This window comes from Camelus ferus, chromosome 13 (assembly GCF_009834535.1).
Source record: "Camelus ferus isolate YT-003-E chromosome 13, BCGSAC_Cfer_1.0, whole genome shotgun sequence".
Classification (NCBI taxonomy): Eukaryota; Metazoa; Chordata; class Mammalia; order Artiodactyla; family Camelidae; genus Camelus; species Camelus ferus.
This window is the reverse complement of record NC_045708.1, coordinates 52,214,599-52,227,024: the sequence shown is the minus strand read 5'-3', so window position 1 is coordinate 52,227,024 and position 12,426 is coordinate 52,214,599. Positions and strand designations below refer to the sequence as shown.

The following is a 12,426-nucleotide window of genomic DNA, read 5'->3' as shown; positions in this document are numbered from 1 at the left end:
ACATTGAATATATAACCTCCCAGAAGGTGTGGCACAACGTGTTGTGACACAATATGTTGTTTGAATTCCTAACAGTTAACACTTTGTGGGTTGGCAGTTTTTTGTGGCATTCTCTACAGAACTTTTTAATCTACTACGTTTGAAAAAGCTCCTTATGAAATCTTTAAAGGCATTTGAAAATGAAAAGCATAATTATTTCTTTCCAGACTGCTTAGAATGATGTATTTTTAAACCACTTTTTATTTAGTGATAAACAAACAACTTTGATTCCTGATGAAGTGTTTGATGCAGTAAAAAGCAATATTATCACTTCTGTTAACTTCAGTAAGAATCAGTTATGTGAAATTCCCAAAAGGTAAGAACTGTTCACAATGCCATTTTTATTGAGTTGTGACTCATTCTCAGGTGTGCTTGCATTTTAGTTGTAAAATAATTATTTTTTTATAGTTTTTTAATTAGAAAGTATATGTAAAATTTTTTGCATTGTTAATATTTGAGGGATTCAGCAAAATTGGCTTAAAGTATTATTCCCAGAGACACTTTTTAACGTTTGTTCTGAGAGGTATGTAGGTTTTTTACAATTTTCTTTTTCTATTTTAAACTTAGAAAATAGGTATTAGAATTATTAAAAGTATTAAATTACTTTTTCCTATATAATGAGGTATCAGAGGAAAAGTTTTAAGAGACGATCTAAAGCCAACTCCATGTAGATTAGCAGGAATTTGGGGCTTTATATTAACAAATTGCCAAGCCACTGAATTTCTCCACTGATAGTAAAAGTAAAGTTGACTGAACTCTGTTAATGTTTTCCTCCCAGAAAAGGATTCTTTATAGATATTAGAGGTTGTTTGCATTGTACTCTGTACTGTTAATACATCTTCCTGGATGTTAACTATAGCAAAATCTTTAGGTTATGAGAGAAAATTAATTTAGTATAGTGTTGAACTTTTAGAAATGATTGTTATCTTGCAGTTAACTATATATCCAAAGAAACTTGACAGATAACCTTGCATTTAAAACAATAGTATGAGAGACAGGAAGAGTAATGGTAAAGAACTTGGGCAATAGAGTCAATTGCTTGTATCTGTACTCCTGATCTACGAGCTTTGTGGCTTTGGACTGGTTAACTAGCTGTTCTTAGTTTCCTCAACTGGGAAGTAGAGATAAAAATGGATCTATTTACCAGAATTAAATTAAATGACATAATCTGCATAAAACTTTAACACATAAGCCTAGCACTTAGTAAGAACTTTAGTACTTAAAATAAAAAAAGATGATGTATTGGAAAAATAGAATGGCTTTCATCTGACTTCCAAAAATTCTTCTTAGATGTTTAAAATTTTTAAAAAGTCAGACAAACTATTATTTGCTTTCTGTTTTACAGGACATAGTTTGGGGAATATAGATCTTGAAAGATGATAACTTTAAGAGGTTCCACTGCAAAAGGAGATCTAGTCCATCTTTTCTTTCTCTCTTGTTTAAAGGGAGTCAAGATATTTGATAGAATAGTTGAGCATTTAGATTTGCTCTCAGATAGGATATGTTTGCCTTGAGAATCCTGAATCAAAGAGGCTGATTGGGGATGAAGATGGATGGAGTTAAAAGATATTATGTTTTTACTTAATTTCTCATTTTACGCCACAATCTGGTTATTCTTATGCAAAACAATAAGTTATTCTGTTGCCACAGTTATTTCTTCATGTTTTTAGTAATTCAGAATGACCATGAAGAGAGATAGTAAAGACATACCTTGCTGCAGAGAATTTTTGAACTACTTTCCCTCTTTCTTAAATTTTTATTTCACAAGTCACATTTTTCACCATATTACATAATGATGGCAAAAATAATACTTATTTATAAAATATTGGACTAAATGAAGGGACAGATCATTTAGTGTCATCACTGATTTATTCTGTTAGCTTCCTGGCATATTTTATTTCAAGCTACCACCCATTTAGAATTATACATATAATTTGTACCTTGACTAGATTATTTATCATAAGCATTTTCCTACCTTGTAAATGATACTTTTAAAATCTAATTTATCTTTATTACCATAAGCTTGATTATGACAGTAGATTAAACAAAATATTGTTTCTTTAGGCCAGATTTTCAAAAGGATTACTGAATCAGAGTATGGCTCTCAATACATATACCCAAAAACTTTCCAAAAAAGTTTTATCAGTTACATATCTAAACTCATTGTATCTTTCACTGTATCTTCTTTAGCATAGCATTTGATGTTCTTTTTTTTTTCTTTCCTAATATGATAGACAAAAATGATTTATAGTTTAACTTCCATTTTTTTGGCAAATCATATATGATGTTTGTTGTTCTTATAGTTAAATTAATATCATACTTTCAAACTATTAAGCATGATTAGGCCTACTTAGAAATATTTAATTCTTCCTCTTTAAATCTTTGGTTTAAGTTGCTTAGTAGTAACACTTACCAAATGTAGGAATTAATGTTTTCCTGCAATCATGATTAAATGTAATGATAATTTGGGTAACAAATACTATACTTTTTAAATGTTGGCATACATTTTAAAAACATTTTGAAGTGCTAGATACAGATGGTATTATATCATGGAGCTAAAGGGAAAACTGCTATGTAATAGAATACATGTCTAACAATGTATTTTATGGATTCATGTCATTAACAGAATATGTTACAAACATTGCCTGGGTTTGATTTTTTTTTTTTTTTTGGTGCCCATAATTGGTTTAAATATAAAATGAATGGTTTCTTAAATTAAGAATACATTTAAGGTCAAATAGAAATTCTTGAACAGATAATATTACCGCTATTTTAAAAAATATTTTTATCAGTTACGCATGCAAGTTGATTGAAATTTTTGTGAGAAAAGTAAATGTTACTGAAGATCTTAATTAGCAAAAGTAATGTAAGTTTTTTTCCTCCGTGGTCAGCTTGTAGTTTTGAAGTTCCAACAGTGAATTCAAGTGTTAACATTTAAAAATTATTTTTGTTTCAGGATTGTGGAACTGAAGGAAATGGTTTCTGATGTCAACCTCAGCTTTAATAAGCTTTCCTTTATATCCTTGGAACTATGTATGCTTCAGAAATTGACTTTTTTAGATCTCAGGTATTATATATGATTGCTTAACTTTTTAAATTATAACTTATCTTTGAGTTTTACCTAACTTTTGCCCTATTCCTCATGACTTTCTAAGAAAAGAAATTGGTCTTTAGTTAGTTAATAATATATTAAAGGATATCTAAAATTAAGCGTTTAGGGGAGTATTTTAAACATGTCATTTGTAGGCAATTTACAAGTTTTATGATAAGACAATAATTTAAAGTATTAGAAAGCATTAACACATTGTTTAGATTCATGCTTAAGCAGAATTAAAAATACTAGATGCTAAGTGTTTGCTTCACATTGTTTCTTTCCTTTTTAGCATAAAACTATCAAAACCCTATGTTGACACAGCCGCTAGTATGGCTTCTCTTAAAAAGAACCTGTTTGGTTTTAAAATATTATATTAGGTAAGAAGTAAAGAAAAAGAGCACTACGAGTGGCAACAAAAAGAAAGAAACTATTTAAGGCTCTGCAGAGGTAATAGGAAGTTTAATTTAAATATGTCCTAAGCTAAAGTGACAGAATCAGAAGTGTCACAGTTCTTTGAGTGTATAATAGGTGTCTCAGGGTTAGATAGTCATTTGTTTGCTTGGGCTTTAAAACTTGATTTGTAAAATACATCTCTATTACTTGGGCTTCCTACTGCTCATAATTGTTACTAGGTGTGTTTTTGGTTTATTTAAAGTATAGCTGCTCTTCCTCTGCTCAAACATTAGTCACTTTACAATAAGCTAAGTCGTATCTGTTTGAGGATTTATTCTTCCTATAGAGACAAAAGTCTTACAGGATTAAAGCAAAGATACTACTACTCTGCTCCTACTAAATGTGGAAATACTTCTATTTTCCAGGAGCAATTACAGTGACAAGACAGTTTAAAGCCACATTTTACTTCAGTATTAATGGAGCAGTGAGAATGAATTCATGCCCCCATTGACACTCTCTTTATTTCTTTTCATCTCATTCTCGTGTGTGTGTGTGTGTGTGTGTGTGTGTGTGTGTGTATGCCTCTATCTATAGCTATACCTGAAAGCTTCAAATTAAGTCACTAAAATACAATTTTATGTGTGATATCAGAAGGTATAAGACTCTAGGCAAAGGATAGAAGAAACCAGCATGGGTTATTCAGCACAAATTAATAAAGACTATTACAGGGGAAAAGTACAGAGAAGAGAAAAAAGAACATGCCATAGAAAGTATGATTCATATGCTAGACTTGACTTCTGAATGCAGAGAAATAGGTTAGAGAGAAGTATTCAATTGTGATAGATAGCTATCTAGTTGGATATAATTTTCTCACAAACATTTTCTGTTATTAGTAGTTATACGGCCTCAGAATGCTCCTTCCTTCTTCTTAACCTTTCTTCTAACATCGTTCGCAGATTCTTCCAACAGTAAATGATATTACTTCCCTGTTTCATTGTACAATCTAAAAAACCTACACATTGTGCAAATTGAAATTCTAAACTTAGAGTAGAAATGGACTTACTTAATGCCTATGTAGTAGAAAGCTCCAAGTTTCCCACTGTATAGAATCTCTTTACTTTCCTGTTTCATTGTTTTCATATAATTTTTCAGTTCTTCTTGGAGTAGAATTCCATATCTATATGTGAGATATATATATATTAGTCAAATACTTACCAAATATTTGAGGCATCAAATAATGTGATCTAAAGGGCTTTGACTGTTGGAAATGTTGTTCTCAACTTAAAAGAGATGAGGGGTCAGTAGTGTTTACCCTGTTAAATCTATCATTAAAGAGTTGACTGCATTATCAATTGGTTGCATGTTGGTATTAAGATTTGGCATACTAATCAAATACTGAGGCAACTTGACTGATTCAGAATCCTCAGGACACAGCCTTAATGATATCAAGAATTGACAGACTGAGCCATATAATTTTTTATCTGATCAACACTTTAATTATAAATTAAAGTACAAATTTTCATTCTTTGTAAATCTTTCATCTTTGTTCATACTTTCATCTTTTTCTTTCTAATTTAGGAATAATTTTTTAAATTCTTTGCCTGAAGAAATGGAATCATTGATAAGACTACAAACAATCAATCTTTCCTTTAATAGGTAAGAAACAGAACAGACAAATCTGAATATCATTTATTCAATGGAAAATTTGTAGGTGTTCCTAGCAAATACAGCTAAAGAGCCAAAAAACCAAAAGGCCCTATGTTTTTACTTTATTTAAATATCCAGGTTTATTTTCTCTTTAGTTCTACCCTGAAAGTGATGTTGCTTTCTTATAATTTTCAAAACGAATGTCTAAGAGATTGTTTTTGTTCCTTTCAACCATTTTAAGAACCCTGAAGCCTAGTAGGAAGACAACACACAAATAAGTAATTATAATTGCTGACGTGGAAGCACAGTGCATCGACACAGGTGTTTCCTAGATTACTTGAAGGTAGAAGAGGTAGGTTTGAAACTGAAACTTGAAAAGTAGACATTACCAGACACACTAGCATGTACTAAACAAGGGTGTGAGGAAATGGTGCGTTTGGGACCCTTCAATAAGTTCAGTATGGCTCGGACCATAAAGTGAGGAAGTAGAAGAGGAGAAGTAACAAATGAAGTTGGGCATTTAAGCAGTAGCCAGCCCTTTAAGAGCTTTTTACGCCTAATGAAATTTAGATTTTATTCTGGAAACACTATAAAAATACTACTAAAAATTAAGAATAGCTAATATTATTAATATTTATCATCTGTTGACCCTGGACTAAGTATGTTTCATGTATTACCTCATTTAATCCTCACAAAAGCCCTACATGGTAGATTCTGTTATGTCCATTTAAAGATCAAGGATTAGGAATTAAGTGACTCACCTAAGGTTCACATAGATTATAGATCTGGGACTTCAGCCCAGGTGGTTTGACCCCAGAAGTTGGGCCCTTAACAACTATATCATATTGCTGCTTATGATAAAAGTTGACTCTGCTAACAATTTAATATAAATGTTAATAGGTGACATTTATCATATTACAGATACTGTCCTAAGGTCTTCATATACAGTCACTCAATCCTTATAAGAAGTACATAAATTTAGTACTGTTGTTATTCCTTATTGACAGATGAGGACTCTGTGGCACAGTGATGTTAAATACTACCTATTTAAGCTTTTGTTCTGTCTGCTGTTATTTGTGTTTTCTCATGTGTAGGTTATACCATTGTTGTTATTATTTAAAAATATGTGTACTTCTCAAATCTCTCCTAATTTTTACTTGTAAATTGAATTATCAGTTCTCTATTGAATTTTCTATTGAACTATCGATTGCATTGTTAAGTAATGTCTCTGGTGGGTGGCAAAAGCTAACCCCAATTTCTTTTAACTGGTGAGCAACATCTTTTTTAATTACCTTGCTTATGGATTGTGGGAGCAGATGAGGGACTACTTAGCGGTGGTTTGGTTCATCTGTACTCCTGGTTTTTCAGAGCTGCCTCTTTTTTTTTTTTTAACATTTTTTATTGAGTTATAGTCGTTTTTCAATGTTGTGTCAAATTTCAGTGTAGAGCACAATTTTTCAGTTATACATGAACATACATATATTCATTGTCACACTTTTTTTTTCACTGTGAGCTACCACAAGATCGTGTATATATTTCCCTGTGCTATACAGTATAATCTTGTTTATCTATTCTGCATATGCCTGTCAGTATCTACAAATTTTGAACTCCCAGTCTGTCCCTTCCCATCCCCCTCTCCCTTGGCAACCACAAGTTTGTATTCTATGTCTATGAGTCTGCCCTTGAGTTTACCCTTCATCATTGCTTTTTTTCAACATTAAGGCAGCAAAGGAAGGTAGTATGGGGAAGTGAAAAGGCCACAGCTGTAAAACTCTCCTTCAGCCCATCCTTGTCTTTTCTAGTTGGGGCAGCAGTTAGCCTCATACTAAAACCATGCCAACCTCTGTCCCCCAAGAGATCCTCCAGGATTTTGTGTTAATTACTGAGTATCAGCCTTCCCATCTCACTTGTGGCATCTTCAGTTTTGTTTTGGATAAGGAAGTCAGCAGCCTATGCAAGTTCTGTCATTTTTTCAGGAACCAAACAATGCACTTATTTTGGAAGCTTAAAGCAAAGCAAAGTATAATCTCTAGTTTTTATTTAAGATATTGTCAATGATTCTGTTTCATAAGAAGTAAAAGTAAACTAAGGAAGAATACCTAAGGAAAAAGAGCATCTCAGGAGGATTTCCTTGTCTCCTGAATAGGAAAAAAAAAAAAAAAAGGAGAATTTACTCTAAATTTTGCTTGATCTTTTTACACTAAATAAAAACTGTTACAGGTATGTCCACTTAATGTATATTTCAAGGTTTCCAAAATTAAGTCCATTTTTTAAATTTTTCTGGAAAATTTGAATACAGAACTTATACCAAATATAAAATAACTTACATTAAGAAAACTACCTCATGGTATCAAACTTAGGATCATCAATTTGAAAGAATGATTTTTGCCCCTGATTCTAGTATATTTAGGTGTTCTCTTCATATTTTAACAGATTCAAAATACTACCTGAAGTTCTGTATCGAATTTCCACACTTGAAACAATTTTGATTAGTAACAATCAGGTTGGATCTGTGGACCCTCAGAAAATGAAGACAATGGAAAATCTGATCACATTGGACCTTCAAAACAATGATCTCCTACAAATTCCACCAGAGCTTGGTAATTGTGTCAGCCTAAGGTAACCACAGCATTCTTTTAAGTTTTCCCATTTATTTGATTTGTTCGAGCATTATTTTTTATTTTGTTTCTGTTTTTGTTGAGGTACTCTAGTGGGCAAGTTGAAGTAAAAAATTTAATGTCTTGTTAAAAATAACCGGTAACAAAACTCAGAATTCCAATTCCATTTTTCAAGTTTTACCAAATATATATTTAGTTTTATTTATATAGTATAATATATGTGTAAATACAGCAACTGGTTGTTTCTAGTGATACTTTTCTCATCACTGTGTATGTGTATAACCTGAACCTCTATTGCATAAAAATGTCAGGGGAATATGAATGTATTAGCTGTGCATATGGGGTTTTTCAAAATCTGATTACAGACTACCACAGTTTAATTCACTCCTGGCATGGTGGTCTTCCTTACTCTGTTGTTACCTCAGCCTCAAATGCCTTCACCCTGCTTTTATCAGTCATCGACTTAACTATCAGCTCTGAAAACCTTCCCTACACTCGAGGCAGAGTTAGTCCCTCCTCTTATTTCCCAACCTGGTTTATTTGGACACATTTATACTATTTCTTTGTCCTTCTTTAAAAAAGAGTTATCCCAGTGCCTAGAACATAGTAAGCACCCAGTAAGTGCTTGTTAAGTGAATATAAAGTTAAGTAACTTTGAGATGTGAGCGGGAAGCCAGTAGTTAAACAGAATGTGTCAGAATAATTTAATTATTGAAAACTGCATGTTATGGTTTAGCATATTTTACTTCACCAGAGCAGCACTGGCATCTGCTCTAGTACCTCGTATTATTGAACTATAGGAAACAGGTGAGTTGATTCTTGTTCTGTGCAGTAGTTGTATTCTGTAAAGTCTCCGTGAACACCAGATTAGCAAATACTGGACCATTGCTCCCTAGGAGAAGTACAGAGTTAGGCTCTTTCAAGCTTCTGGTCACATTGTCATCAACCAATCAACGCATAACCTTGTGTTGTGTGTGTTTCTGTATTATGACAGCTTATTTAATATTGTTGATTCATTAACACTGAGCTATGGCCAAAATGGCACTATGATTTGTCTGAATGAAGCTTATCTAATGTTTTCTCTATAAGGTACATGACATCCTTCCTTTGTTTGGGAAAACTAGACAACACTTCAGCATTATGCTTGTGGACTATATTAAACAGTGAAATTTGTACCAATAAAAAATACAAAAATAGAAAAAAAGTCACTCTAAGTAAACCATGGAAAGGACACTAGTTTATAGAGCATGAGAGCTATAAAGGCAAAACATTGCCTTATTTGACCTCAGCTGGGAATGTGCCTGGCAAGTGAGTCAAGATTTTTTGCTGCTCTTTGCATGCCCCAAAGTGACCTTCAAAGTGCCACATGTGTCAATTTGGTGGTTCCAAATAAAGTTTTAGTGAGTAGGCAAATTAGCAAACTTGGAGTCTGTGAATAATGAGGAGTGACTGTAATTAATTTCTTTTTCTATAAATTAAGAAAATCATTCTTTAAAAGAATTCCCAAGGCATATAGAAATATTTGAAGATATAATTTAGATCTACTGTATAATATGTTCTGAATCCTTTGACTTTTGTTTAAACACTTAAGATATTGAAAATTAATATAAAAGCCTCTATCTTACAACTTAAGATATTTCATTAATTGTATAAACAAACAAATCAGCCAGCCCTTAAATCTTAAACTGAACCTTATTTCAGAATATTTAAATAGATTTTATATGTGTATATGGTCAAGGGCAGGAGGGAGAGGGCAGACGTCCATGCTGACGTTTCCCGTGTGGAGGAGGCTGTGGTGACTATATGATAGCCTTTGGTGTGAGTATTTGTCGGTATGCTTATTCTAACACTTACGTAAACAGAAATCAGCCATTTAGTATATGGTCATAGACTGAGAAGATGATGGGTAAAATGATGGTTCAAACAGAGCTCTTCTATTTAATAGCTATGTGATCTCAGACAAGTTGTACTTAATCTTCCTGAACTTGTGTTTCTTTATCTATAAAATAGGAATATTAATGGTGCTTATATCACAGGGTTGTTAAGATGATTAAGAGAGTCAGTGAATGTAAATTGCTTAAAATAGTACCTTTCACATGATAAGTATTCAATTTAATGTTGTTTTGGTTATTGTTTGTAGTTACAATTCCAACTGTTTAAATGCTTTGACTTGAAAAGGGACAAATTTTACAAAATATACAAATTTTATTTATAAAATAGAGATTGAAATTAGAAGAAAAGCCTCCCTAACGGAAAATGTTAAAATTCTTAATTTCTCTCTTTTGTTCAGAACATTACTACTAGATGGAAATCCATTCCGTGTTCCTCGAGCAGCCATATTAATGAAAGGAACAGCTGCTATTCTGGAATATTTGCGAGACCGAATTCCTACTTAAAATGGAGTTGTTATATAATGTTGGTCATGCTAATTTTTAGAATTATTAAATTGATAACATTTTTCTAAGGTATTGTGTACATTTAGAATGGTGTAACGACATATAGTGTTCATGCATTTGTTCTGAATGTTTTGCATGAGATTTGTCCTACTCATTTTCATTCCCTTATAATATAGCAAACAGTTTCTTCAAAAGTGAATTTTTATTTATCATAGTTTAAGATTTTTATAATGACAGAGCATTTTTGAGGAATTTTTTTCCTCATTTTTGTTTGTGTTATATATATTATGACCAACTGACGATATGATGATCCAATTTCTACCTTTTTATTGGATGTAGAATTGAAGTGAATTTTATTTAATACTGTTGTTTGGCATTTAAGACTTTTCATTACCCATAATAGGGCTTTTGTGATGCGGTTGTTCTCAGGATAAGTTTTAAATTAATATTTACTGTTTTGTTTTTGTTTTAATATAGTCAAAATGTTTTTTCTAGCATTTTCTCCGTGTTTTATGAAATCATTTTGTGAGAGTTTCTAATGCCTTAGAAATGCTACAGAAGATACAGTTATTGGTGGGGAAAAGAGTGAAAGTGTTGTAATTGCTATCACAACTTTGAATTTAAAACTTAACAGGTTTTTTTTTTTTTAAGAAGTCTTAGTATTAAGTTTCCATACAATAAACTAGTACTTCTAGATTCAAAAAATTTAAAGAAATTGGATCTGTTTTTCCCTCAGAGTGTGAGTGAGCATTTTAAAAATACCTTTTGTTCTTTCAAAACAAGTATTGAAATTCTACAGATAACAGCAACAGAAAATAATAGCATATACGGCACAGAAATCTTGAAAAGTGCTTTGTTTAAATACTTACTAAGCAAGTATTTGTATAATCTACTTGTTTGATGTGTTCTAATCCAATCTTGTGCATTTTTTTTTTAATTTCTAGGGCCTTAATTTTTAAATTTGTTTGTAATCTTAATGACTAAATTTGTAGTCATTCAATAATTTTCTAAAAGGGAATTTGTTATAGGTGAACTTGATTTAATAAAAATCAAATATAAACATTTGTATTTATACCAAAAATATCAGAAGTAGACTGATCAGTCATTGTAAAACATACCATGTGATTCTATTAAGTAGCCAATTAATAGAATGTGTATTAGTTTATATAAATAGATGGGTGGATAGGTAGTTAGGTAGATAGATAAATGGATAGCTTTTAGATGATTGAAGCATGCTCATATCATAATAAAAATCATTACTAATGAAGATAAATACTACATGTTCATTAAAAAGTTACATTTTTCAAATATTGATTACAATATTTGTGTTTTTGGTTTAAAAGAAACCACATAGCAACTCTGTGTCTGCCTAAGAAATCTGCTTTGATGTTAAATGAAAAGACACATCACAATAAGGTGACATTTTATTATTTATACAATAAAGAGACTTTTATGTTATTCAAAACACTTTTTTAAATACTGAAAAAGTTGAGTACACCAAAGCCGAAAAATGGCTCTGCTATACACTGCACAGCGTTATTTTAGTCCCTGTATTTTGTATCTGTACAGAAAGCATCTTCAAAATGCATTCTAATCACATTGTAACCTTTACTGATTAGTGTCAATACGTAAAATAAAACTGGAGGATACAGCTTGCATTTGCAAATTAACTGACAAAGTAATTAATTTCACTGATTCAGTAAATTTAAAATATAGATTCATAGGACTTCTTTGCACATAAAATGAAGCAGCTTTCAAGGTTGTCATGGTCTCATACTGCAAAAAAAACCATTAAGTACATTCACAATCTATGTTAATAAAGTAATAAATATGTCTTCATTCAGTTTTATTTACATCAATATGTAGTTCAACTAAAAAGTACTGTTAATTGTGATACAGTAGTTTTTAACACATACAAAAATGACAATTTTTATATATAATTTAAGCTCAAAATCACAATTATCTCAAAATATTAATTACAATACAGCCATTTCAATTAAACATGTCATGATTTAATTTTTTATAAAATGGTAAAATTTTTTATTAAAGTAAGCAATTTGTTTTGAATTGGCTAGAGTTCACCCATGTAGAAAACCTTAAATGGTAAGAGGTGTTTCCAGCCCCCTCCCACCCAAATTTGTATACAGCCACCTAGACTAGCAAAGAGACAGAAAAGGCCCCAATTTATAAAGATTAAGCCTCTTTTGCTATACTGCTGTGGCTTGTTACGTCTTCCATA

At 31.5% G+C, this 12,426-nt stretch overlaps 1 protein-coding gene across 2 annotated transcripts in view; it reads left to right on the top strand.

The window, feature by feature from the left end:
• LRRC40 (leucine rich repeat containing 40) overlaps window positions 1-12,026 on the top strand; it is a 44,216-nt gene extending 32,190 nt beyond the window's left edge. The window contains exons 11-15 of one of the 2 annotated variants that reach the window (XM_006191037.3): window positions 248-355; window positions 2,996-3,106; window positions 5,105-5,182; window positions 7,607-7,792; window positions 10,082-12,026. In XM_006191037.3, the coding sequence (XP_006191099.2) occupies window positions 248-355; window positions 2,996-3,106; window positions 5,105-5,182; window positions 7,607-7,792; window positions 10,082-10,187 (589 nt within the window). In that variant the 3' untranslated portion in view covers window positions 10,188-12,026. The remainder of the gene's footprint in view (window positions 1-247; window positions 356-2,995; window positions 3,107-5,104; window positions 5,183-7,606; window positions 7,793-10,081) is intronic. The other variant, XM_032494562.1, reaches the window with a different exon arrangement.
• The last annotated feature ends 400 nt before the right edge of the window (window positions 12,027-12,426 follow it).